At 36.9% G+C, this 27,953-nt stretch overlaps 2 protein-coding genes across 3 annotated transcripts in view; one reads left to right on the top strand and one right to left on the bottom strand.

Moving 5' to 3' along the window:
- Window positions 1-178: 178 nt before the first annotated feature.
- GDE1 (glycerophosphodiester phosphodiesterase 1) lies at window positions 179-21,867 on the bottom strand. Of its 2 annotated transcripts, XM_044660407.1 has the most exons (6): window positions 21,473-21,867; window positions 9,787-9,962; window positions 7,500-7,605; window positions 4,893-4,985; window positions 1,374-1,585; window positions 179-862 (listed from the first exon to the last, which is right to left on the bottom strand). In XM_044660407.1, exons 1-6 carry the CDS (start codon window positions 21,731-21,733, stop codon window positions 715-717), a joined length of 996 nt encoding a protein of 331 aa, XP_044516342.1. In that variant the 5' UTR covers window positions 21,734-21,867; the 3' UTR covers window positions 179-714. The 2 variants fall into 2 exon arrangements, with proteins under 2 accessions (XP_044516342.1, XP_044516351.1); XM_044660416.1 differs by lacking the exon at window positions 4,893-4,985.
- A 1,347-nt stretch (window positions 21,868-23,214) lies between these two features.
- CCP110 (centriolar coiled-coil protein 110) overlaps window positions 23,215-27,953 on the top strand; it is a 28,420-nt gene continuing 23,681 nt past the window's right edge. Inside the window, exons 1-2 of the mRNA XM_044657464.1 lie at window positions 23,215-23,389; window positions 27,429-27,584. Of these exons, the coding sequence (XP_044513399.1) occupies window positions 27,444-27,584 (141 nt within the window). The 5' untranslated portion in view covers window positions 23,215-23,389; window positions 27,429-27,443. The remainder of the gene's footprint in view (window positions 23,390-27,428; window positions 27,585-27,953) is intronic.

Below are 27,953 nucleotides of genomic sequence, written 5' to 3'. Positions count from 1 at the left end.
CAATCCACTGAGCTACCCAGCTGCTCCCTCACAACTGATTTTTAACAATCTTACCTAGAAGTTTCAATACTTTTGTATAATTTATGTTTAAATTGCCATGTCAATAATTAACATGTCTAAGCTTATACATTTGGTGCGGTCTTGTATTAACATGAAAAAGTAAACCCTGTTCACTAGGTTACATTCAGTATCTTTCTCAAATTGTTTATTACGTAGGGTGCTGTATGCTTAATATACATTCTAACAATTTTATTAGTATGGTTCCTAAGTCTGACTTCCATAATACATCGTTCAACATGGCCAAAAACAAATAGTGGAAGAATACGTTAAGGGTGAAAAGTAAGAAAAGTTCAGTCACAGTTAACATGCATTTCTCATTCATTTGCAGTCATTTTTACATATACAAATTACACGAATCTGTGCTTATCACTACTGAGTATTTGTATATAACTCAGTTGGATTAGGGGTAAGCAGTGGCAAACCTCCCAACAGACCCAATTTCCCAACATCAGCCATGACGAACTCAAGCACAATACAGAGTTTGGTGTAGACACACCACTGGGCTCTGATTCAAGTTAAAATACAATTTCTGACTAATGTGTCTGGGAGCCACCTGATCCTCAAGAACTCAGGGCTGCGTCCAGGTATTTAGATTTCCCTGAATAAGGATAGCAGAGGTTTCTGAAACCAGAGTCCTTGAAAAAGGGTAATAATCTAGAAATGAGGGTAACAGTCTTCTAACATGCTGTCAGTAATGTAGCTGGAGTGAAGATGATCTTCATAGAATTTTTTCTCATCATAGGTATTCACAGTCCAAGCAACAACATGAATCCCTTTAGCTGACCACCTCTTCAAATAGGCCCTGAAAGAGAGGGAGGGGAAGTCACATAGACAGAAAGACAGCCTATTAGGATATGACCAACTATCTTTTATAGCTAGAGAAGTTACTAGGCATTTACTTATAATAAATAGGGTAAAGAATGCTTGGGAAAATGGAATAAAGATAAAATGCACTATACCTTCAAAGAGTTTATAATCTATTAAGAGCAATAAGACTTACAAACATGTAATCAGTAGAAAGATGTAATTTCATAACTGTCAAAGGGATGATTCAGAGGTTGAGGGATTCAAGAATAGAAGGTTCCCTGGGGGAAAGTTGTGATTTAGTGGGAGGAAGGACACAGAAGAAGGGAAGATACAGCTCATTTCACTGTTTCACAGCTGCAATCTCTTCACTTTGCCCCAGTTTTTAAAAAGAGCTATAAAGCCATGTGTATAGCCATGTTGATAAAACTTCCAATAAGAAAAATCTTTCTTATTCCTTCAAAGCCTCAGAGTAGGGTGATGGGACATGATAAAAAATTTCAACTTACGTAGATACAAAATCCTTCTGCATGAGGAAGGCTGAAATTCCACACAGGTACCACAAGATATTATGCAAACTCCAATCTAGGAGAATGTCCAGCAGCATATATGAAAAATGCTTCCAAAGACAATCAAAGCGCCGTTTCCCATCTCCAAAATAACTAAGGCTCCAAGGTCTATGGGTTAAAGCTGTTACAACATTACGGTCTGCCTGCCTCATCTGAAAGAGAATTTTGCAGAATGAGCTGTCATAAAGGAAAACATTTTTAATTATGCCTTTAGATTTGGTGAATATATTCAACCCAAATGATATTACAAAGTCAACAATGGATTACCACTCTTTTTTTTTGCCCAGAAGAGTCCCAAGTTTCAATAAGACCCTATAGGTGGTAGGCTGTTTTCCTAGTTAACATCCTAATCCCCACTTCTTTTTCCTTCTCCCCACCCCTTTTCTTTGGGGTAAGTTAATTATAAATTCTTAGTTGTGTTATGACTTTACAACTCATTTTCACTTATGTAGAGCTCAGTTTCTCCAATGTAAAATGAGGTCACCAGTGATGTGAGATTTAAAGAAATGGGTCATTAAACTGTACATAAGGATCCCAGTGGATCATCTTGAATTAGTTTATTTCTGTCTTATTCCATTTTTATTTATCTTGTTAAATATTTCCCAAATATATTTTATTTATTTATCTGGTTGGGGCTGCACTGGGGAATGTTGTGGACTGTGTGTCTGACACCTCTAGGACAGATGAGCTTAGAAATCCCTTCTATCTATGCTTGAGTACTTTGAATGTGGGGTTGACAATTTTTCAGCAAACTGTATGAAATGATACTAGCCACTAACAAAGACTCCTTTAAATAAAAGAGAAAATTTCAAATAATTATAAGTTACAGTATTTTTAGTAATACTGAAGATTAAAATGTTAATGTATATCAATGAAGATTCTAGCCAGACTCCTATCTCCTAAGAGAAGCTATCCTAAACCTCTCTTCTCTCCTCATGCCTCAAACTCTTCCTCCCCTCCCCTTCCCTCAGCTGAAGATCTTACTTTTTATTTTTATGGACAAAACTAAAGCCATTTGATGAGAGATCTACTCTTGTCTTCCATTCTCATTTCAAAACTTTGACATCTTTCCCCACTCTCTGATGAAGTGGTTCTTCTCTTTAGTAAGGCCAATCCCTCTACAGGTGTCCAAGAACCTATCTCTTCTCATCTTCACCTTCAGATTTCTAGTTACTCTTCTCAAATCTTTGCAAGCTACCTTTCAAACTCAGAAGTCAAATGAAACTTTTTTTCCAAAATTCTTAGCAGTCTCTTAATTGCCAAATCTACAGGGTTTTTTTTTTAAACATTCTCATCATTCTCAACTAATGATCAAATGAGATAATTTGCAAAGTGCTTAGCATTGCCTGGCACATGGTAGGCATTTGATAAATGCTTATTCTCTCCCCTAGCATCTTCTGAACTTGACACTATTGACCACTGTCTCCTATTAGATACTTTCTCCTCTCTGGGTTTTCATGATATTACTCCTTTCTGGTTGTCCTCCTATCTGTATGATCATTCTCCTATGTCTTCTTTGCTGGCTTATCATTCATATTCCCCATAGTTCCCCAAGACTATTCTGGGCCCTCTTCTCTTCTCTTCTCTTCTCTTCTCTTCTCTTCTCTTCCCTTCCTACACACTCTCTTGTGAGAAGGAAGCTGCTAGTTAATTCTTAGTTTTACCTGACCCTCTTTCCAATACCCTTATACCTATACCCATTTATCAATAAACCCCTTGGCTTTAATCTAAGAACTTTGTGGTCATTTGCCTACCCCATCTAAGGCCAAGCAGGGACAGCTCTTGAAGATTCTGAAAAGCTACAGCAGAGATAAACTCCATTACTGTGGACAGGAAGTGCCACATCTCATATGGGGCTATAGCTAGTAATGATAATATGAAGTCAAAGAGGGTTAGGTAAAACTAAGAACTAACTAACAGTTTCCTTCTCACAAGAGTGTGTAAAAGAGAAGAGGGCCCAGAATAGTCTTGGAGAACTATGGGGAATATGAATGATAAACCAGCAGAGAAGATTTAAAGACTTCAGTTCACTTATGGATTTATCATGTCTGTGCAAAAGATGCTCAGTTCAATATATTCAGCTCTGGTCTCTCTCCTGAGTTTTAGTCCCACTTCATCTTTTGGGCATTTCAAACTGGTAGATGGAAACATCTCAAATTCAACATGTCCAAAGTAGAACTCAATTTTCCTTCTTCAAAAATCCACCTGCATCCACACCTACCTATTTCTATGAAAAGCACCCCACCATTCTTTCAGTCTCCCCAATTCGTCATCTCACTGTTATCCTTGGCTTTTCACTCTACCTCCACCATATATATCCATTCTAGTTGACAAATCTTGTTCTTTCTCCCTCCATAACATTTCTCACGTTTTATTCCTCTCAGTCACCTTACCTTCATTCAAGCTCTCATCACCTTTCAACTAGATTACTGACATGAACTAATTGCTCTCTGAACCCTTAAATCTTTTCCCTTACTAGTCCACACCTCTGCCATTTTGAAATGCTTTTCCTCAAGTGTAGCTCTGACTCTTTTGATCCAATATTTAATAAATTCTGGTGGCTTTCTTTTGCTCCTGTGGTAAAAATACAAAAATAAAAGCCCTTCAAAACCTGGTCCTAATCTAGTTTTACTTATTTAAACTCTTAGCTTCTGTCTCAGAATCGATATTGAGTATCAGTTGCAAGGCAAAAGAGCAGTAAAGGCAATTGCCCAGAATCACACAGCTAGGAAGTGTGTGAGGTCATATTTGAATGCAGGATATCCCATCTCCAGGCCTGGCTCTCTCTCCACTCAGTCACCTCACAGCCTTATGACCTAATTTTATCACCTCAATAGATATTACTCCATTCCTGCACCCTGTAATTTTATCTAGCCTTCTGTTACTCACACATGCCCTTGTCCTGGCTACTCCTATGTCTTGAATGTACTTATTCTTTACCTTGATCTCACAGAATCCCTCTTCTTTCAGCTCAAGGACTACTTTGTAACATGAAGCTTTTCATTTGCATTTGCTCTTTATATTTATTTTGTATAAACGTATATGTGCTCTTGTTTTCCCTATTGGAGTGCAAGCTTCTTAAAAGTAAAAATTATTGACATCATTATAATTGGCTCCCCAGCACCTAGCACAGTGGCTGGCTCAGTGGTCTTTAATGAATCCTTATTCACTGAATGATTGATTCATCTGCATAAAGTTCAGTACAAAAAACGTGCCAGTTAATCCCCCCAGAGGCTGTGGTTAGTGATGCCCCATTCCATTATCAAAGACTAAGCCCCTGACTCATTTTGAAAAATGGCTACTATTTAGCACAAAGAGGGACAGAGTAGTTAGTGATAGGACATATACAGATTGTCAAATGCCACTACTTCACTTTGACTGGGCAAATTTTTTTGAATACCTATACTGACCCCTTACCCACAGAGATCCTAACTTATTTAAAATAACATTACATTTCACCTTATAGATAACTTCTGGCATGAAAGAGCAGACGATACTGATGTTGTATAACTTAGGAAACTCCATATACATATGTTTTAGAGCATCGGCAGCCTATAGAGAAGAAAATGAGAGATTCATCTGTACAAAGCCATTCCAAATGTGTCAGTCAACACGCATTCATTACTTACACATTGTCTATAGCACTGCCAAATTACTCAGAGAGGTTATCACATGGGGTGGGAGGGAGGGCACCAGGGTGAGATGTTGAAAGAAATACAGTAAAATCTCAAATGTTTAAACTCACATCACAAAGGATAGAAGCTGTGGCATTGCTACTTTGTTTTCTACTTCTTTGCTGATAGTCTCACCTCTTCATTGTACAGGTGGGAGGCTCCTGGAAGGAAAGGTTTGAAATTCCTTCCCCCATATCCTGGTTTAACCTTTAGGCCAAAATAATTGATAAACATTTCCATGATAGTCATCAGCTAGGAAAATGGGGGGATCAGAGGTCAGAGAGTTCTCCTTAGGTCAAAGTTCAAGCATGTGAGCAAAGGCATAAATAGCACAGGGCAGGGGCAGGGGAATCAGACTCTAATTCCTGCTCAGTGACCTTGAGAAAATCACCTCGTCTCTCTGGGCCTCTTTTCTTCGTCTACAAAATGAAGAGACTCAATTTTATCTGTAAGGTCTATTCTGGTTCTAATATCCTATAAAGAGTCTCCAGCACTGAGTGAATTAGAGATGAATAGGGGAGGGAATGGGGTAGTCCTTTAGCTTTCCCACTAGGTACTACATGGTTTCATTATTTTATTTGAAATATGGGAAATTTTTAGAATGTCACTTATGGAACATTCAAATATAAGCCATAAGAATATAATATATTGATTCAGAAATGATCCAAACCTCTTCTTCCTTTCACTAGTGAATGAGAATTGCCTTTATACAGACAAAAGGTTTTTTTAATCCCTCAATAGTACATGAGTTTAAATTCTGTATACTGTTTTATTTTCCTTTGATAACTCAATTTTTATGTATGCCCAAGTCATTTAAATAAAATTTGGTACTCCTTGGTACATAGATTTGGTACAACTTGCTACATGGATATATTATTATTTATTTTTTACTAGTCTGAAAACTTTTAAAAAACAAAATCACCAGACACCTTCAAACACTAAACTCTTAAAATTACTGTTCTAGTGGTTATTACTAAAAATAGAGGTATCCTAACAGCTCTGAATACCTGAGGGCATAGGAATAAAGAAGAGAGCCATGTGGATCCTGGATAGGTGGCCAAACCTTGCTACTCTCATTGCTCTAGGAATTCACCAGGAATCTTATTTCCATTCTCACTCCCTTCACAGAAGCAACTGAGCCTCTCCAATACATGAGAATGGCTGTCCTCTGAGTTTGTCTAGTAACTAAACATATTGTGTTATATAATATAATCAGCAATCTCTACCCTGGGCAAACAAAACATTGTTTAGATGGAACAAGTACTTCCCTGTTCCATTTAAATGAAGAAGGGGGAAAAAAAAGAGGAAAACCATCATTCCTGAATCTCACTTTAAGTATGGATGTATTTTATTTTTTAAAATAAACATACTCAACCCTCATCTTTTAGCTTAGACTCAATATTGTGTATTGGTTCCAAAGCAGAATTGTAGTAAGGGCTAGGCAATGGGTGTTACATGACTTGTCCAGGGTCAAACAGGGAGATAGTTCCAAGACCAGATTTGAATCCAGGACCTCCTGCCCCTGGGCCTGGCTCTCAATCCACTAAGTCACTACATTGCCCCTAAAAATAGATATTCTCTTGAAAGTTGTCTATAAAGCAACAAACTGAGTGATGTTTCACCAATGATTTTCATTATAAAAATGGACTTGTGCCTTCATGGGGAAAAAAAAATGTTGGTCCTAGGAGATAAAAGAAAACTTCTAAGAAATAAAAAGAAAACTTAGGAATGTCCCAAATCTTTTAAAAAGAAATATTTAAAGAATATAGAGTGACTTCCTCTTAGGTATGTGAAAAAAAAATACTGTACCAGAAACCATGCTTTCTTGGGACTATATTCACATGAAAGGAAAACATACTCTGTAAATTGTCTGAAGGAATATCCTTAATATTCTGGGTTCTGAAATCCTAAATTTATTGGTCAAAAGCAATTGGTCTCACAGTGGGCATCAGAAGCTTACATTTTTTATTTTTAAAGTAGTTTATTTGAATAATTTTTTTCTAGTCTTTAACTGTCTTGCTTAACTAAGTCTCTGGATAAAATTACATTAAGAGATGTAGCTCTAATCACGAGTCCTTGTAAGTCCTTTGCTAATAAAAATAGCCTATTCTTTTCTGACTTTCCCCCTCCATACTCTTCCCGATATGCCAGAATATCTGGGTTTTCCCACTAAGAAGTAATTAAAAACTATGAAATACAGTGTATTTCCTGTATTAATTATCTTTTGAATTTATAACTCTTTATGGTGGGATTTTTAAAAGTAGGATGTATCTGCATTAAAAATATATTTATGATAAAATCACATTTTTTCTTACTAATTTTGGAGATGATTGGTGGTTAAATTTAAAATTTTTTTAAAGTGAAGTCCCACATTATGCCATAAAAACTGTACCATAGTTGCATGGCTCTTCACATCAAAGTAGATTGTGAGGTTGTGCTTTAGGCATTCCACAATGGCTTCCTTCAGAGTAGGTATTTTTTCACCAGGGAAATTATTCCTATAAAATGGAAGGAAATAAGGTAGAAGATCACAGGAAAAGAAAAATTAGCTGAATAAATTTCTTCTCTCTTGCAAGCCATAGGAAATAGCATTAACTCTTATTTATTTTGTTCAACCATGTCCAATTAAAGAGAATTTTTAAGTAATATGAACCAAACAACAACTATAGAGTATAGCATCTTAAACAGAATATAACTAAGTTAAATCATTTAACTTTTAGGAAAACCAGAAGCTTCCACTAAATTAGTAAATCTATGTTTAGTAAGCTTATAAAAAGGGGTAGTATATATATATATATATATGTTATTTTCAAAGAATTCTAAAGCTACACACTTTAGGACTGACCAAATGTCCCAGTAAGCAGGAGATGTTACTTTTAAAAGCTGAGAGGCAGCTTTCAACTATCTAAAAACTGTTTCAACACTTCAACTCTTTAAGAATTTATCATTTTATTACATACTTCGTTCAAATGAAAAATCTTTAATTCCTCTATATTTAGTGAACCGTCTTTAAGAATTACTGTGGCCCTCAAATTTATCATTGAAATCAAACTGGTGATGAGCCTCTTTAAAACTAGCCAGTCTGAATTCTGAGGGACTTATGAGAAAGAACGCTATCCACATCCAAAGAAAGAACTGTGGGAGAAGAAACTCAGAAGGCAAACATATGATTGATCACATGGTTCAATGGGTATATGATTTAGGGATGCTGACTTTAAATGATCACTCTATTGCAAATATTAATAATATAGAAATAGGTTTTGAACAATGATATATGTATAACCCAGTGGAATTGATCGTTGGCTCCAGGAGTGGGGGAGGGAAAAAAACATGAATCGTCACCATGGAAAAACACTCTAATCTAATTAATTAAATAATTTTTTAAAGAATTAGCTAGTCTGCTCATCAGATGAAGGATAAGTGGTACGTCTCCTGGTCTATACACTGAAATCTTTTAGGCTAGATATGACTCGGCCAAACTATTCTCTATAGTTGTGGCATTTGAGAACAAAGTCCCACTTCTATGCCAAGATGTGTATGACTTCAGTGTAGAAGGCCAACAATACTTCTTTCAGAGATAGACTAATAAAGAAAATGAAGACCAAACACTATCTTATCTTTCTTTAGTTAAGAAAGGAAAAAAAAATCAGGTTTTCTAATATATTTTTTAAAAAAAGCAAAAGGCTCATCCCTAAGGGGTTTCTCAGTCCTTTTCACACTCATAACAAAAGCACTAATATAGCTGACTCTGGGAAGCAGCAATGGTCAGAACAGAGAACACAAGGAGTCAGTGTAGGAATTGCAATTGTATTTTCTATTCTTATTGAAATTCTTTTTGTGCCTTTATTGTAAGTGCTCTGGGAAAATAAGGTCACAATCATCTTAGAGTATTGAAGGAACTGGGTTAATGGGCTCACTGTATGCTAGGAATATATATTCAGGGTATTCCTGGGTATAGAACACAGGAAGACTCGGCTCTAGGTCTGTTTAATATTTTCATGAATATTAACTTGAATGATTAAATCACTGATGAAGTGCACTTATTAAATTTGCCAATGAAGATTAGTCAAGGAGAATAGGTGATGCTTTAGAAATAAATTTTGTTTATATTTTATTATTTGGAGAAATAAGGAGATAGAAATACAATGTTGTTAATTTGAGACCAGTGCAAAGTAATTATCAAGGAGGTAAAAACCTCCACAAATAAAAAAAAAAATCATTGCCTTAGTGCAAGTGAAACAGAAAAGAATCTAGGGGTCATATACTAAGCATCAACAGTAAATTTAATATAAGATCCTCAGTGAAGCAATACTACTATAGATGGCATATGTTAATGGCCTAGATTCAATTTTCAGCCTGAAAAATATTGATAACTTTATGAGGTTTTACAAAATAAGAGTTAAAAAACTAAAATTATTAAAATGTTGAGAAATGGAAATATATAAAATTTAAAGGAACTGATGCAATTATACTACATAAAAGATGGTGAACAGACAATTGAGTGCTATTATACCCTACACTTCCATCTTTGCTGATATTCCTGAAGTAGCAAGGTCCATATACCAGAGAGACTTTTAAGGTCACTTCCAAATTTATGGCAGTTATCTTCAGCATAGCGTATCTTCCATCAATTTCCAAACCAAAGAAAAAAACAGCTAAAGAAATGGTGATGTACTTACTTCAATCTGTGGTTTGCTGCTGGATTAAGTTTTCTAACATCAGCAAATGTCAATTCACTCAAACGACCTGTGCCATCAGTAGTCCTATCTACAGTCTCATCATGCATTAGGACAGGAACACCATCTGCAGTAAATTCAATGTCCAGCTCCACACCTGTTGCTCCATTCTTAGCTGCCTTAACAAAAACATTAACAATATTATTGTCAAATGACCACAAATGTTATTTTCAGTTCAATCACTAACCCATTCTGAAATATTAGTGTGATTAACCAGCTTGAGGAAGAGGAAACAGAAGACTGAGGTGATGGGATACTGGGTAACTACATACACACACACACACACACACACACACACACACACACACACACACACACACACACAAAACACCCTTACCTTCTGTCTTAGAATCAATACAGCATATTGGTTCCAAGGCAGAAGAATGGTAAGGGCTAGGCAATGGAGTTAAGTGACTTGCCCAGGGTCACACAGTAAGGAAATGTCTGAGACCAGATTTGAACCTAGGACCTCCCATCTCTAGGCCTGGCTCTCAATCTACTGAGCCACCCAGCTATCCCGGCAGGGGTGAGGCATTACTGAAGGAAAGCAGGTCATGATAGTTGAGGGCCTGAACCAATATGAAGACCTTGGGCCAACAAGAGATGTAGGTAGTACTGGGTTCAATTCTTGGCATCACATCTTTGGAAGGATTTGACAAGCTCACTGCCTTGTTGGAGGAATTCTGTTTCAAGGAAAACTTAAGAGATAGATATTATAAGATCTTAAAGTATATGAAAATATATAATTTAGAAGAAAGGTAAAGTCTTTTCTGTTTGACCCCATGGTGAAAGCTTGGGCAAACAGGTGGCTCAGTGGATAGGCCTGGAAACAGGAGTTTCTGGGTTCAAATCAGGCCCTAGATACTTCCTAGCTCTGAGTCCTAGGTAAGGCACTTGACTCCCATTGGCTAGCTCTTACCTCGCCCCTGCCTTGGAACCAATACACAGTATTGATTCTAAGACAGAAGGTAAGGGTTAAAAAAAAATGTGGAAGTTGGAGAAGTGTCAATCTAGGCTAGGTGTAAGGACAAATTTTCTAATAACTAGACTGTCCAAAAGTAGAATGAGTGACCTTAAGAGGCAATGATAACAATTTAGTTATACAGCACTTTAAGATTTACACAGTGCTTTCCTCAAAATAATCCTGGTGAGTTAGGTAATGTGTAAGTATTATTATCCTTATTGTACAGATGTCAAAATCGAGGGTGAAAGAGATTCAGATCACAAGTGCTGTCACCATCTATAGTCACCATGCTACTTTTTTGGAAATAGCATTCAAGGTTGGGATTTGAACCCAGGTCTCTTTGAATTTCAGGCTGAGAATTCTTGCCACAATCTCTCACAGACCCAAGATAGTAGGCTCTCAATTAAAAATATATTGAGGGATAGGCTAAGTGGTTCAGTGGATAGAGCACCAGGCCTAGAGGTGGGAGGACCTCCATTCAAATCTGGTCTCAGATACTCTAGTTGCATGACCCTGGGCAAATCACAGTATTCTTTATATCAATATAATCTTTTAAAATTTAAAATCAATATATTCTTTCTTTATTTTTGAAAAACAGAAAGAATATATTAAGCAAAGAAAATGTCTACCTGAAAAAAATCCTTCTTGTATCCTGCCATGACAAAGCAAATTTCATGATAAAACAATGTTCTGTTCAACCATAATGGGGTTAGTCAAACCAAATTATGATTAAATAGCAGGGAAGAGAGGTACTCCTTTCTTTCTTTCTTTTTTTTTTTTTGGTTTTTAAAACCTTAACTTCTGTGTATTAGCTCATAGGTGGAAGAGTGGTAAGGGTGGGCAATGGGGGTCAAGTGACTTGCCCAGGGTCACACAGCTGGGAAGTGTCTGAGGCTGGATTTGAACCTAGGACCTCCCATCTCTAGGCCTGGCTCTCAATCCACTGAGCTACCCAGCTGCCCCCTACTCATTTTACTCCTTTCTTCAGTCTTGAAGCTAAATGGAAACTGAGGCACATAACCAAACGGGCAATTGTACTTCATATCTTTATGATCCTAGTCTAGTGGGCCTGAATAAAAAGTATAAGTTTAGCACTTGAAAAAAATCTATTTAAAAGGAGACAAAATTTCTTATTAGCCAGTGCAAAATGCTATAACTTCTTAGTCAGCATTAAGAGACCAATCTCTCTCTATCCTTGTACCTCTGTACCCTACCCTAAAGTACTAGCAATTATGGTATTCAATTGGGGAAAGGCGGAATATGAAAAGTTGAAATGTTAAGAGAAATAGTTACTTTGCCAGTGTTGGTAATTAAACGTAATGAAGTTCAAAAGAAAATCAAGTCATTCAAGATGCTGCTTCTAAAAACTATAAAATCTGTTTTTATATATACCCATTTTTCTAAAAAGGCTGTCAGGGGTAACTCATTTGTTACTAAAAGTATACTTAGAGATTTTTGCTGTATGCAGTGTAGACTATAATAAGAACACACAAAGAAGCTTGCATTTTTCTGATGATAATATGTAGTAGTGGTAAGGAAATAACATTATTATTTATGAATACAAACATAAAGATTACCATAGTAGGCTAACAGACTGGTAATTCCTGTGAGATGAGAATAATTGTTTCCCAACAGTCTCAGGAGAAGGAAGGACTGGTTGAACTAAATCCAGAACTTTTCATTTGACATTAAAAGTAGATATTTTTTAGCCTATAATAGTATTGATATCAGTTTTAGACATTACTTAAAAGGACAACTCTTTAGCAAGATCTCAAGGCATTAGTTGAAAAGGAACATTTGAGGCAAAGAGGTGGCTCATTAGATAGAGGACCACGCCCAGAGAGGGGAGACCATGGGTTCAAATTTAGCCTCAGTCATTTCCAACTTGTATGACCCTGGGCAAGTCAAACCAGGCTCTTTAGTACAGTGGCATATCTTTTAGAGATGGAAGATTTAGATTCATTCAAAGTTTTATTATAGTCAACCTTATTTCAAAAACAAGAGATTGGTAATTAAGAAAAAAAATCTTTTTAAAAAGAAGTCTTCACAATAAAAATTAACTGATATATTATCATGCCTAATGCAGAATAGTTTAGTCAAATGTAGTTTTAAATTTTAAAAGATTAATCATCATATGGAAGGAAAGAGCAAATGTATTAACAGGGAAAGAAATAGGGGCATCCCTAGTCAACATGATGGAAATGTAGACAAGAATAGTTATAGACCAAATAAGTAACAAGGAGATAGAAAAGCATACAGGTCTTAAAATGTCTCTGATTATCCTTTGAAAACAACTGGTCACTGAATTTGTTATTAACAACTCAAAAATATTTATGTATCAGTTCTGTTTATCCATCCACTTTGCTTAATGTGGTAGCTCTGCTTAATCCCCAAGGTTTGACAATTAGACAGTTCATTCTATTTGCACATCCAGGATGAGCCAATTTTCATTTGTTTACCTCATTACCTTTAACTCCCTGATGTTTCTAGGTGACAGTTTTAAATTTTGTTTTGTTAGTTGTACCAATTATTAGCCAATAGCTCAGTTAAAGATGGTACTGTATAAATATAATAGCTAATTGTCTTAAGAGAAGTCTTCAACATCATCATAAGCCAAACCCCACTAAGTCACCAATTGGATGTCTGTTTCTCATGATTTCCACACTAAACTTGTATTTCTTTCTTTCTTTTTTAAGTTTAATTAATTAATTAAGAATGTTTTCCCATGGTTACATGATTCATGTTCTTTCCCTCTCCTCCTCCCACCCTATAACCAACAAGCAATTCCACTGGGTTTTACACGTATCATTGATCAAGACCTATTTCCATATTATTAATATTTTCACTAGGGTGATTATTTAGAGTCTACATCTTCAATCATATCCCCAATGAATCATGTGATCAAGCAGTTGTTTTTCTTCTGTGTTTCTACTCCCTTGTATTTATTTCTTAAAAACTTTTATAGGACGAAAGTTTTTCTAGTCATTTTTCTCAAAAACAAAAAATATATTTAAAACTTTATTAAAAATATTCTGTATAAGGGATGTCATTATCAATTTGCTACCCTATGTTATAATTGATATAGACGGATATCAATAGAAGTATTAATTTTTAATAAGTAATATTTTATTATTTAATAAATATTTATTATATATATGTATATATAAACACACATAAACACATAAATAAATAAATGTGATTAAGTAAATATTTAATTAAGGCCATGCTGGTAAAATATAAGATGACCACACGCTTGCTAAGATCTAATTCAAATTCCCTGCCATACCTTCTCCCTCCTGGCTCCCTGGTACCAAAAGAGCACGTCCCAATCAAGTCCTCTCTATTTAAGCTATGCTTTACGTTGGCTCACGTCATCACGTAAGATCGGAAACCCGTTGAATCACGGGAAATGTAGTTTCCAAGTCCCCCAAACATCCACAGGAAGTTTGTCATATATCTAAATATTTAAAACTCAAATGCACCCCAGATAACCCTCAAAGGAACCCCCAAAATTCCAAATAACACACCTAAAAGGTACATCTTGTAAAGTTGCTGAGTCATTTTTATTTGATGGCAATCAGTTAAACAGAGGGTATAATTGTAGCTCCTGTGCACATAGTTTCAACAGGTATCATCCTTATTACCTGGTTATCTATCACACAATAGCATACCAGGAGAACTGGGCAAGACCTCCAATAGAAGGTGGTGCCTGTTCTGAGCTCTTCTTGAAGGAAGTTAAGGATTCTTTTTTTTTTTTTTTAAACTCTTGGACCTTCCAGGGCTAGGCAATGGGGGTTAAGTGACTTGCCCAGGGTCACACAGCTGGGAAGTATCTGAGGCGAGATTTGAACCTAGGACCTCCTGTTTCTAGGCCTGGCTCTCAATTTACTGTGCTACTCTGCTGCCCCTAGCTAAGGATTCTAAAAGGTGATGAGTATAGATCTTCATCTCAGGGTGGAGGAGGCTCAGGAGCAGAGTAAGAATGCTGAGTTCAGGGAACAGACTAGATTGGCTAGAATGCAGAGTCCCATGCAGTGGGGTTTCAGATAGGAATCTGGAAAGATAGGCCAAAACTATGAGATGTTATTGCATTTTTATTCATTTTTCCTCATTAAGGTCATCTTATTTTATTATCTACAAACATAGAAAATAACCAGTAGTTATTTCTAGGTGACAGTCCAAGTTCCAACATTAAGAATTTATAAGACCAATAGCAATAACCAATTATCTGCACCTGAACCCAGTTAAAGAAACAAAGAGATGCACCAATAAATCCTAATTCATATTTCATTACCATTTTTATTATTTGAACTTAGCACTTTTAAAGGAAATTCTTTCCTCCCCTACTGCCTTTCAAAAAGTTAAATGTTTTACATACATGTTACAATCTATTTTTCTCTAGTGAGTGATACAAGTAACAGTTCTGTCATAATATCTATTTTTATGGCCAACTAAAGACCTCAGATTCAGAGCTGGAAGGCACCTTACTAGAGAATGGTCCAACTCCTCATTTTGGAGAGAAGAATAACCTATCTCTGAGGCTGAATAGGTAGTAAGTAACCTCTATCTCAGGTTGAACAGGTAGCAAGCGACAAAGTTTTGAAATGAAGCCAAGCACTGTGACTTCAAATTCAGTGCTTTCTGGATGATAACTATCTTCCATCTTATGATGTAACAGAAAAAAATATCTTTTCAAAAGCTCTTCTCATCATAAACTAGTTCAGTGCTATATATATATAGTAACAATTCAGTAAATCTTCAAATGAAGGAAAAATATTGTACAGGTAACTCTTTACTACCTGAAAATTCTGAAGAGAAAAAAAAAAACCTTAAAATACATCGTACACTTTTGTTGTTGCTCTTTTCATTTAGACTTGTGAATGGGAGTTAACATGCAATTTGAAGCTACCATGCAGTACATGTCTGCCCAAGCTACCTTCTTACTTAAAAATCTTATTACCTTTAGGATAAGATAAAAACCCTGTTTGACATTAAAAGCCTTTTTTAGTTCTGGTCTATCTTTACAGATTCCTATCTGATCACCCCACTGCACGGACTCTACATTCTAGTCAATCTGGTCTGTTCCCTGAACTCAGCATTCTAACTCCACCTCTCAGTCTCCTCCACCCTGAAATGGCTATACTCATCACCTTTTAGAATCCTTAGCTTCCTTCAGGAAGAACTCAGGGCAGGCACCACCTCCTATTGGAGGGCTTGCCTAATTTTCCTAATTGTTAGTACTTCTCTCCTTCCTTAAAGGATGTTGTATTTACTTATTTATGTATTTAAATTGCATGTTGTAGCTCCTGGAGGATATTTTTCATTGTAAAGTCCTCTCTTCTCATAGAAGTACTTAATCTACTTATTAAACTGAATTGAAAGTAATTTTTTTAAAAGTGACACTAGATTGACAAGTCTTCCAGATTACAGGTTTACCCTAGCTTTTGAAATATTCCAGAATTATTTTTGGTTGTTCATCCCTCTTCTATTTTGGGCATTTTATTCAAATACTTTGTTGGTCATCTCAAATGAGTTAGATATCTGGTGCTTTCCAGGATGCAGTGGTCTAAATATTTCTAAAAATCTTTTAATGAAAATCTTTCTAAATAAATATCTAAATCTAAAAAAACCAACCCTAAACTAAAAAACAAACAAACAAATAAATCTTATAAAGAAAGAAGGTAAAAATTTCAACAGAGAACGATGGATATACTCACCCACCAAAAATGTCTCCTGCTAGGAGGGATATGCCAGGCTCAATATATAAGCACTAATGTAAGGCAACTCTTAATTACTCACATACACACAAAATACACACAAACACTCCTCTTTGCATATATTTCCAATTGTTCTAAAAGATAAAAGATTATGAACTTGGGTTTAGTACTAAGAAGATGCTTATTCAAGAGCAAAAGGTAAAAAAGGAGGAAATTGGTGTTCATAAGTACAACTGGACTGGATTAATTTTCTTCTATTAAAAACTGCTTCAAATTTATTTTTTTTAAACTCATCATCAAAGACTGATGACACCTAACTTAGTATGGAGAGACAATTGCTTTTTTCTTTTAAATCTTGTATTTATGCACACAAAAAAATCAAACAAACCAAAAAAACACCTTAATGACTCAGGTTTGAAAGGTATGATTTCACAGCAGTGTCTATAATATGATGTCTTATTCTGTGATACATCCTTCCTGTCAACTTATCTCCTCCTTGGTTTTGCTTATTATTTTTCTAAAATTGTATCTCCTCCCAAACTTCTTCCCTGGTTCTAAATGGTTAAGAGCTGAGGATTTTATCTATCATAAGTAGAAACCAGGAATGGAGACATGGAAAAAAAGGAAATCAAAATGAGAATAAATTATGTACTCTTCCTGACTTTTAGTGTTGGTTCTCAAAAAAAAATTTTTTTTTTAAATTATAGACTTTACACTATAAAATGGCTTTTCAAAAAGCCAACCATTTCTTATGAGTAACACTCAAGTTGCTAAAGTGCTAATAATTATTGTTCCTATCTATAAGACTGCACCAAATATTGTTATTTAAGAAAGAGATGGAATTTTGTTTTCTGCTAGAAAAGCATACTGCTTAGTGTAAAATATCAAAGAAAGCAAATAATGGGCTTTTTTGGCTGTTTTGAAAACATGAATAGCATGTACATAAAACAATTTTACAAAAGTCCTTAAACATTAACATTTTACAATCTCAATTCTACATAGATGTGCATGTGTGAATGTACCAGAACATTAATCAACAAGTATTTACTAAATATCTAGCACTGTGCTATACTTTCAGATAGTCTGTTAGATATTTGGAAGATGAAATTTGTTGATAGCATTTATCATGAAGAAAATTTGTTAAGTTGGGTCTAAGTCTTCACGACCCCATTTGAGGTTTTCTTAGCAGAGATACTAGAATGACCTGCCATTTCCTTCTCCAGTACATTTTGAAGATGAGGAAACTGAGGCAAATAGTGATTTGCCTTGTGCTCATACATCTAATAAATGTCTGGAGTCAGATTTCAACTCAAGGAAGATGAGTCTTTCTGATTCCATGCCCAGCACTTCTATCTACCTTGACACCTAACTACCCAGAAGAAAATTAAGTCCTATCATTTTTCTTTCCTTTACTTTTTTTGATGCTTCTAAGATCATTGATAGTTTATGAGTATTATCTATTTCGTAAGATGCAGAAAGAAGTCATATGAAGGTTACAAGAAGTTGAAAAGACTTCAAACCTCTGGTATATAAACAAAAGGGGGTGGCGGGAGGAGGGAGAATGTTGAGTTTCAACCTGGCTCATGAACACTAATACCTACTAATATCCATTCTTGTCTTCTACTCTTTCCTGTCTCCTGACTTCAAACTTGAAGTCCTTGGAATCACTGCTGTACCTCATGGAAAGAAAAAAAGGACAGGAGAGTTGAAAAAACATAAAATTGGATAGAAAGCGGCAAGCAGGTGTAGATGTGAGAAAAAAATCCCCTTACCTCTTATATGAGGATTGGATTTTAATGTCAGCAATAGTCTTGATAATCATAATTGTAATTATAAGATAGTGAGCATAAGTCATGATTTTAGTAGGCTTTTTGTGATTATTCTAGTATAAGTATTAAGGTTTTGAATTAAGTAAATAACTGCTTAGCATTGGCTTTGGTGTCAGCCTCACCCTTTAATGTTGCTATACTCAGCAATAATCATGGTCTTGAAATAGGCCTGACTTGGGGTTCGAAGCCTGATACCACCCAACACCACCCACTCTTATCTTTGGGTCACTAGTCCAGGCTTCACTACTCCTCCCCTTTTCTATCCAGTGACTTTTGTAAGATTAAAATTAATATCCAATAACTCCAAGTATTATATTTTATAAGATTTATTAATAATCACTTGAATTAGAAGAAATAAAAGGACAAAAGTAAAAGCCTGAGTAAATCCACTATTTACACACTTTCAAGTCATCACCCAGTGATTTTTTTCTACCAATGAGAAGTATTTCTTGATTACTTCAACCAATCCACATCTCTCTATTTTTATCACTGTCTTGGATTATTTCTTAAATTATGATATTCTTTGGATTACAAAAGTTCTCTCACAGTGCTCAGAGTCTTTTGGTCTTGACCAGAAGTCCAGCTTTATTGTGAGACTGGCCATCTCCCAATAAACCTAATTCTTTATAGCTTGGAGACTTTGTTTTTCATTTATGCTCCCGTGGTTAGAAATTATGGAACATAGACTATCAGATGGACTCATACTCTGGAAGACCTATTCAAATCCTAACACAGACATCTATTAGTTGTGCCCCTGGGAAAGTCAGCTAACGTAGGTCTATCTCAGTTTCCTTATCTGTAAAACCAAGATAATAACAGCTCCTACCTCCAAGGGTTTTTGTAAGAATAAAATGAGATAATATTTGTAAAGTACTTTTCAAACCTTAAAGAGTTATATAAATGTCAACCATTATCTTTCATTATATATGTTTAAAAAAACAAACAAACAACAACAACAAAAAAACTAAGGCTTGGAATATTTAAGTGATTATTTGTCCAGGAACAAACAGCTAATGACTGGCAGAGTCCCAGATCACATGAATCCCCAAAGTCCAGTACCTTATCTAGTACATTTCACTTACGATATCTAGAGGCAAATTGTGGAATTTCATAGTAACAGAAAAAAATTTAAAAAAAAAAAAAGAATTTCAAAGGTCACAAGAGTTCCTCACAGGGAAAAGGAGAACTAGGATGGCCAGAGAATTACCACAGAGGTCATGCTATTAGTCTAGAGCAGAGGTTTTTTTTTTTTTTCTCCCAAATATCTTGATAACTTCAATATAATTGGTTTCCTTTGCATTCCTATGTGTTATTTAGTAAAAACATAAAAAATTAAATATTAAACTGCCCCCGAGAAGGGAGTTATTAGAACAGAATGCCAAAAGGATTCATGACACAAAAAAGGGAAGAACACCTGCACTTGGGCTAGGGGATGAAAACAGGTTATTAATATAGCTTAGCTGGGTAGCTCAGTGGATTGAGAGCCAGGCCTAGAGATGAGAGGTCCTAGGTTCAAATCTGGCATCAGACACTTCCCAGCTGTGTGACCCTGGGCAAGTCACTTAACCCCCATTGCCTAGCCCTTACCGCTCTTCTGCCTTGGAGCCAATACACAGTATTAACTCCAAGATGGAAGGTAAGGGTTTAAAAAAAAATACACACACACATATATAGCTCACATTTATATAGTTCTATAAGGTTTATGAAGTGTTATCTATACAAAATCACATATGATGCTCACAGCTACCCTATAATACAGGGGCTATCATTCTCCACCCCCCCCCCCCATTTTACAAATGGGAAATGAGGTAGTCAGAGGTCAAGAGATTTGCCCTCAGTGATACAATTAGAAAGTAAATGAGACTACATTTGAATTCTGGTCTTCCTGACTCCAAGTCTAATAAGATGAGCCACCTAACTGCCTTTAATAGTTAATAGTAATAATTTACAATTATATAGCACTGAAAGATTTGCAAAATGTTACCTACCCTCATAGGGGCAGGTAGGGGTCTGGAGTCAGAAAGACTCATCTTCCCGAGTTCAGATCTAGTCTCAGCTGTGTGAACTAGGGCAAGTTACTTAATTCTGTTTGCCTCAGTTTCCTCATCTGAAAAATGAGCTGGAGGAGGAAATGGCAAACCACATCTCTGCCAATAAAACCCCAAACCTGGTCAGCAAGAGCTGTGCAGGGCTGGAAATGGTTGAACAACGACAAAACCTAACCATCATACTTGATGCTTATAGCTACTCAGTGGAACAGGGCCTATCATCCCTCATTTTACAAAACAGGAAACTGAGATTTAGTGATTTGCCTGAACTTTTGAATTCTGGTCTGACTCCAGGCCCAGCACTCTTACCCACAAAGTCACCTAAGCTGCCTTTAATTAATTAATAATAATGGTGATTTAGTACTGAAAGATTTGCAAAGTGTTCCTAACAGAAGATACTTAGTCTTCACAGGTAAGGCTTTCATATTCATTTTACAAATGGGAAAACTGAGTTTGAGTGATTTGCCTCATGTAGTCATGCAATTTAATAAGTAACTGGGCCACATCTGAACTCTGGTCTTCCAGACCTCAGGGCCAGTCCTCATCATTAAGCCACCTAGCTGCTTTTCATAATAAATAATAATAATAATGCATATTGATATAGCACTGTAAAATTTGCAGTGTTCCTTATATTTGATCCACACAAGTGGGGCTTCCATATTCATTTTACAAACGGGAAAACTAAGTTTGAGTGATTTGCTTGTAATCATACAATTAATAAGTGACCTGAGGACACATAACTTTCAGACTTCAGGTCTCATTCCCTGAGCCACCTAGCTGTTTTTAGTAAGGAATAATGATAATGAAATAATGCACACTGATATGATACAGCACTATAAAACTTGCAACACATTTCTTATACGTGATCATAATTGATCCTCACCAGAGGACGGTCATCTCACACACACGCGCGCGCTTCTGTTTTCCAGAGAAAACTGAGGCTCAGAAAAGTTTAGATAGGGGCACAGAGAAATTCCATTTCCTCTGGGCAGTAAAGGCGCGAGGGGGGGGGCGGGGAATTGTGCGGACAGGGGCACCACGAGAGGTGCAGGAGGGGCCCCCCTTTCCTACCTCGCGAATCGCGGCAAGCGTGTTCTCGGGCGCATCATGACCGCCCCCGCGGTGGGCGATGGCGGAGATGCGACCGCGGGGCTTGAGCACCTGCAGGGCCCGGCGGCTGGGCACGGGCTCGTAGCTGAAGAAGCGCAGCAGCAGGTAGAAACTAAAAGCGAAGAGGCAGGAGTTGAAGGGGCTGCGGGTCAGGAGCAGCAGCACCAGGAACAGGAAGGAGAAGGAGGCCAATAGGCCCCCCTGCTCCTCCCAGAGCCACATCCCGGGGCCGGCGCCGACGACGGCGCCGGCACCCGCAACCTCCGAGTCAGAGCCCGGGACCCGCCGGGCTCCGTGAAGAGAGAGAGGCGCGGGACAGCGAGAACCACAGAGCTCAAGAAGCCGTCACCCGCAGAGGGCACCGGCGCGCACAATGGCTGGTCCCGGCACATCCGGAAAGGGAGTCTCTCTGCCGACCAATCAGCGCCTCGAAACTCCAGGGCATTCAAGGCGGAGCCGCTGCTATAGCAACAGGAACTGGTTTGGAGGCTCGAGTTCGAGAAGAACTGACTCAGGGATTGTCGCTGTCTATTAACCTTTTTGGTACACTCACACGCATTATGTAGGGGCCGCCACTAGGTGACGCAGTGGCTAAGGCACCTGGCCCAGAAATTCAAATGCAGCTTTCAGAGACCAGAGTTCTGCCTCAGTTTCCTCATCTGCAAAAAAAGGGATGATAGTAATAGCACCTACCTCACCGGATTTTTATGAAAATCAAATATGATAATATTTGTAAGGCAATTTTGCAAATATTAAAGAGTTCTATATAATTGTTATGATTAAAGGAAGTGGACGCTGCAATCACAACAAATAGGCGCTTAAACTTCATAGGGAAATGAAGGAATTGAAATAATTTTGAAAGACAGGTTCTCTAGAAGCAGGGCATTACAGAAGAGCTAATCTGCTGCTTTGCCATCTTCCTCTGCTTCTTGTTTCCACTTTTTAATGAAATCCTCCTTTGCCATGAAAATCTACGGATGTTCTAAGACTTGAAATGCTATCTTTAAACCAGTTTGTTTATAGCGAAACGACCCTGACGAATATGAAGTCGTATTCTTAGAGATAAGAGTATATATGTAGAGAAAAAGAGCATATAAGAGAACTTTGATGCATTTATTCATTCAAGGAATGAACTTGGTTTCTTAGTTCTAGCTTTTTTACTCATTCATTCAGCGTGTAATCTTGATCAAACTAAACTCTGTAATTCATTATTAGTAAAATGACTGCGTTCAGCTAAGTCACTTATATCAATGTGACTTTGGATAGATCACTTAAACACTCTGGACCTTTTTAGAACAGGGAAACGGTTCGAACCCGGACCCCTTGAACAAGCATTCAAGGCTATGTTAATGCTTTTAGGGTCCCAAAATGTTTCAGGCCAGATTAATTTGATAGACAGCACTAAAGGTTCCTTCCCAGCTCTGCAGGTATATACAACTTCTATAACAGATGTCTTAGTTAAGAATTGAGCCTTCGCGCCTTTCCCAAACTTTTTTTTTTTTTGCTTGACTTACAAGGACCACATCTCCCAAGATGCAATGCGCCTCATCCAACCCTGGAGGCCAGGCAGATGGCACGTGTGTCCCTTCGGGAATTGTAGTTTCTCGTTAGGTAAGTCTAGAGCGGAGGCAATCGTCTTTCTCCCGCCTTCCGGCACCGGAAGTGTCCTGCCTGGGAGGCGGAGTGAAGGCGGCGCGGCGGAGGTGGCGGCGGTTGCCTGGTGCCGGCGTTGCCGCCTTGAGACCCATAATATGGCTGGGAAGAGGAGGAGGAGACGGCGGCGGAGCTGGCTGCGCTCTGCAGAGATAGCCTGATCCCTTTGTCTCCTCTTGAGGTCGTGGAAGAAGAAAGAGAAAGCGATAGAAAGAGTCCGAAGAGGTACTGGGAGTTGCGGAAGTGAAGCCAGTGGGTGCAAGGGGGACGCTGGGGGCTTCGCTCTGGGGTAGGGGGGCGGGACGAGGCGGCGCCCAGGTTGAAGGGGCTTCTTTCCCTGGCATCTTGTAGCCCCAGAAGGCCCTCGACTGCGTTGCCTGATTTTGGGGCCGTGGGGGAGGCTGGGGTGCAGTTCTGGTAGGTCGTGGTATGATGGTAGTGATGATGATGATGATGATGATTTTGATGATGATGTTGATGTGGTGTTGATGGAACTAAAGGCATGGACTGACCGGAGCTTTATGCTCCTTCGGGGTAGGGGATGGGATGGGTTTCGGGTGGGGAGTCTGTGCACACCTGATTAAAAAAAAGGCAAAACAAAAAACCAACACCCATTTCTTTTTTAATTCTGGGAACTGCTTGTATACCTTTGATGATTTTTGGGAGGAGTTGGTTGCCTGACCCCGCCTTTGCTTTTTCTGGAGAATGCTAATCTTTCAGAAAAGGCATAGGGACCTCTGTTTATCTGTTAACTCTTTTCCGGCTAGCTACCCTTAGCTGGTGTTTGCTAAGTCCCTGGTGCTGCAAAGCTTTTTATGCTAGGCATTAGACAAAGACACAAAAGAAGTGGCCCTGCCTTCCTGGAGCTTACTTTCTCCTGGGTTGTACTAACCATCTGTAAACAGATGGATAAATACTTGATTATTTGTGGAGGGAGAGATCCTATTGGCAAATGGGTTGATCTCGATAGGTACCGGAATTAAAAGGATGGTAGATGAGTTGGGGAGGGAGGGTTTCCCAGGTTGAAAGGAATTGGAATGCTCAAGTCTAAAAATAGCTGAGAAGTTTATATTTGATTCTGGAGGCAATAGGGAGCCAATTGATTTTTATGTAGTAGATTGATGTAATCGGATTTAAGTTTTAGGGATATTAAATTAGACGCTATGTGGAACATGAATTGGCAGGGACTGAAATCATGGAAACCAGTTAGGAAGCTATTGTAATAGTTCTGGTAAGAGGTGATGAGGTCCTGAACTATGATTCAGTAAGTAAAGAGACAGATGTGAAGGGCTGTTGTGGAACTAGTGAAGTTGAGGAGATTTGACAAGTGATTGGCTTTGGGGAGTAAGGGAATAAATAAAAAAGAAAAGAATAAGAAAGACTCAGGTCTCCAAAGTTGTGAACCAAATGAATAAAGAATAATATCCTTTAGGTCTTTATTGCTAGGACATTACAACAGTAACCCCATCTTATCTTCCAAAGTTGCTTCTCTTGACTTTTCTGAAATTTATAGTAGGACTATTCGTTTTTTAGACTGCTACTTAATAATGACTAAGGTCCTAAACTTAGGGAATTCTAGGCAAGGCCTGATTCTGCTCTTATTGTGGATGGATATGTAGCAGGTCACCCAATTATGTTCAAATCTGTAGTGGGTATTCAGTTTTTAATTGTGTTGGGATGAATATTTGATGGGAATGCATGGTTCAGAAGACTTACAGTTGGGATGGCTTTGTGGCCAGAGGAACCTTTTAAATAAAAGGACGTGAGGAATTCAGCTTCCACCTGGCTAATCATATGTAACACAGATTACTCACTTTTAAAGTGGTTGGCATTGTAATTTAGAGGTACCAATTTTCTCATGAGGAGGATTAACAATGAAATTACTCTTCTCTAAATTATTTGGTTCCTGAATGAATGTTTAAAGTTTTTTTTCTTTGCTTAGAAATGGGAATCATGATCCATGCTTTAGTCAAATCAAGTTGACTACCCTCTTAATAGCTTCAAAGTTTCTAAATCATCTTTGCATTTTGCAAGAGGGCCTCTGTAAATAGAACTCAAAACTATATGTTTGATATCTAGTATTATTAGACCATTCTAGGGCATTTTGTTTCCAAGATTCTCATGAGACAAACTTATAATCATAGTTTTATTGTGTTATGAGGTACAGTTATTCAATACATAGTACATAATAAAATATCTGTAAAAGGAGATGCTTTTGTGGATTAAGTTAAAGTTATTTTTCAATATCCACACTGAAATAAAAATTATTTGTTTTCTTGGTTTTCTTGTGCCAGGTATAGAAATTCAAAGAATGAAACCCTGTGTTCTACTTGCTTATCTTAGCTGTGTTACCATGAGCAAGTCACTTGCAAAAAATAATTTGCACCTCTTACCTCATGTCTAAAATGGTCATAACATCTCATGGGTTGTGAGACTCAAATGGGATGAAAAGCATTTTGCAAACCTTAAAGCACTTACTTTATAAAGCTCTTGTTACCTGATGTTTTAATAAGAACTTGAAAATGTACATTTTGGAATGAGTATGCATATTTTATCAATGCAGCAAAACTTTTTGAAAAAAATTTACATCAACTCTTTATATCACTTGAAGTACTTTCAGGAAAATTTTCAAAGTCAAATTCACATTAAAAACTAGAGTGACAGGGGGCAGCTGGCGTAGCTCAGTGGAATGAGAGTCAGGCCTAGAGACAGGAGGTCCTAGGTTCAAACCCAGCCTCAGCCACTTCCCAGCTGTGTGACCCTGGGCAAATCACTTGACCCCCATTGCCCACCCTTACCAATCTTCCACCTATGAGACAATACACCGAAGTACAAGGGTTTATAAAAAAATTAAAAAAAAAAAAAACTAGAGTGACAGAAAATTATTATTATTATTATTAATAAGGGAGAAATTTAGATGAGAGGAAAAGTACATAATCTTTTCCCAGCAATTTTTTTTAAGTTCAGGAATTTTTAATTTTTATTTCCAAATGATCATTAATTATCTAAAGCTCCCAAAACTTTAGCTTTAAATAACTAGCTATTTGACCTTTGTAAAAGGTCACTTTACTTCTTTGGGCTCATTGTTTTTTCACCCACAAAATGAGGGACTTTCTAGATAATCACCAAAATTTCTTCCAATTATAAAATTCCTTTCAATTTTAAAGTTTCTTGGTCCAGAGTCTCTTTGTTAAATAGTAGATTGTAAATATCTATTTAAAGAAACATGGTTTTATTGGGTTTTCCTTATACTGGATTATATCTATACTGAGAATATTTACCTTTTTTAATGTTTACATTCTTAATTTTGCATGCTTTTAAAAAAGTTTTTCACACTTAATGGGCATTGCTTAGTTGATGTGTAAGTGAATTAATACCATAGCTAGTTTTTTCTTGTTTTTTTCTACAGGTACTATTTTTTGTCATTATAAAAATTTTTAGTAATAAAAATGATTAGTACACAATCATAGAGTATTTGCTTTTATTCCATTCATATATTGGAAAGAACCTGACCAGCGCCATGGAATAAAGCATGTTTTCAAAATAAGTAAAACCTTGATATTTCAGCTTCTCTGGCCATTATTTTCAGGAGGAAAAGTTTTTTATTGGCCTGCTTAGGTATAATTTTTCTTTTGCAGTATTGTGCCCCATTTATGAAACCTAATACTATAAACTTAAAATCTAAATTTATTAAATGGATAATAGAAAGTATTCTTGCAACATCTGGAGAAATTGAGGAAGGCCTTCAGTATGTTGGGTGGATCCTTTTGGGTTAACTCAAGAGTAGGAACATGGACAAGATTTGTGTTTGGATGTGTTAAAATTTGCGTCATTAGATGTAACATCAGATTTGATAGATCATAAATCTCTTTCATATTTGAGAGGTCTGATTATGTGGACATCAAGAGAGATTTTGGTTTTTTTTCCTCCATTTGCTGCCAGATTTTTTAAAATCTAAAATCACTTTACTTTTTTAAAATTTAGTTTACATATGGATACCCATAAATGAGTCAGGTAAACAAAAGTGAAGCTTATTTATATAGTGTGTCAATGTGCCTTCATCTATCTGAGTTAGCTACTATTTAAGTGTCAAAATTATATATTTAGTTTTCTGAATAAACAATTTTATTTTTAATACTTTCCCCTAATTTAAAAGGAAATATTTATTTTATATAAAATTACTTGGCAAGTAACTTAATTTATATTTTCAGGTGCATCTAGTTTTTCTTTTTAGAAATCATTAATGTTATTTACATTCTTGCAGCTTAATTGTGTGATAATGGAGGAATATGAGAAGTTTTTTGAAAAAAGCCTTGCCAGAATCCAGGAAGAGTCACTGCCTAAAGAAACTTTTCCAGCTGGTCACCTTGAGAACATTTCACTCATTCGTTTCCATGGAGTTGCGGTGCTTTCTCCATTGGTAAAATTTCTTTTTATTTCCAGTTGATAGCTAGGTTATATTTTTTCCACTAATATAAATGTCTGTTGGTAACATTAATATTTCAGATTACGTCAGTAATTTATTCCTATTATTTCTACCTTTTCTCAACCAGGGGCAGAGAAAACTGTTTAGCATGTTGATTTATTTTGTAGCGACAGTTTGACATTTTACTTAGATGGGTAGTCATGAAGTCAGGAAACCTTGGGTTCATTTCCTGCCTTTGACACATACCAGCTAAGTCAGTTGTCAATCAGCAAGTGTTTGTTAAACTCTTATTTTGTTCTAGTCATTGTACTTAGTACTGGAGGTATAAAGAAAGGCAAAAATACCTTCCCTACCCAAGAAGCT

Source organism: Gracilinanus agilis, chromosome 1 (assembly GCF_016433145.1).
Source record: "Gracilinanus agilis isolate LMUSP501 chromosome 1, AgileGrace, whole genome shotgun sequence".
In the NCBI taxonomy this organism is placed as follows: Eukaryota; Metazoa; Chordata; class Mammalia; order Didelphimorphia; family Didelphidae; genus Gracilinanus; species Gracilinanus agilis.
This window is presented reverse-complemented; position numbering and strand designations above follow the sequence as displayed.

Bases quoted from the DNA above. Each gene is read 5' to 3' on its own strand.
- GDE1 (XM_044660407.1), bottom strand. From the start codon at position 21,733: ATGTGGCTCTGGGAGGAGCAGGGGGGCCTATTGGCCTCCTTCTCCTTC. The intron at 9,963-21,472 runs GTAGGAAAGGGG...GTTTTTGTTAAG, and splicing joins CGCTTGCCGCGATTCGCGAG to GCAGCTAAGAATGGAGCAAC. The intron at 863-1,373 runs GTAAGTTGAAAT...CCTCTCTTTCAG, and splicing joins CAGAAGGATTTTGTATCTAC to GGCCTATTTGAAGAGGTGGT.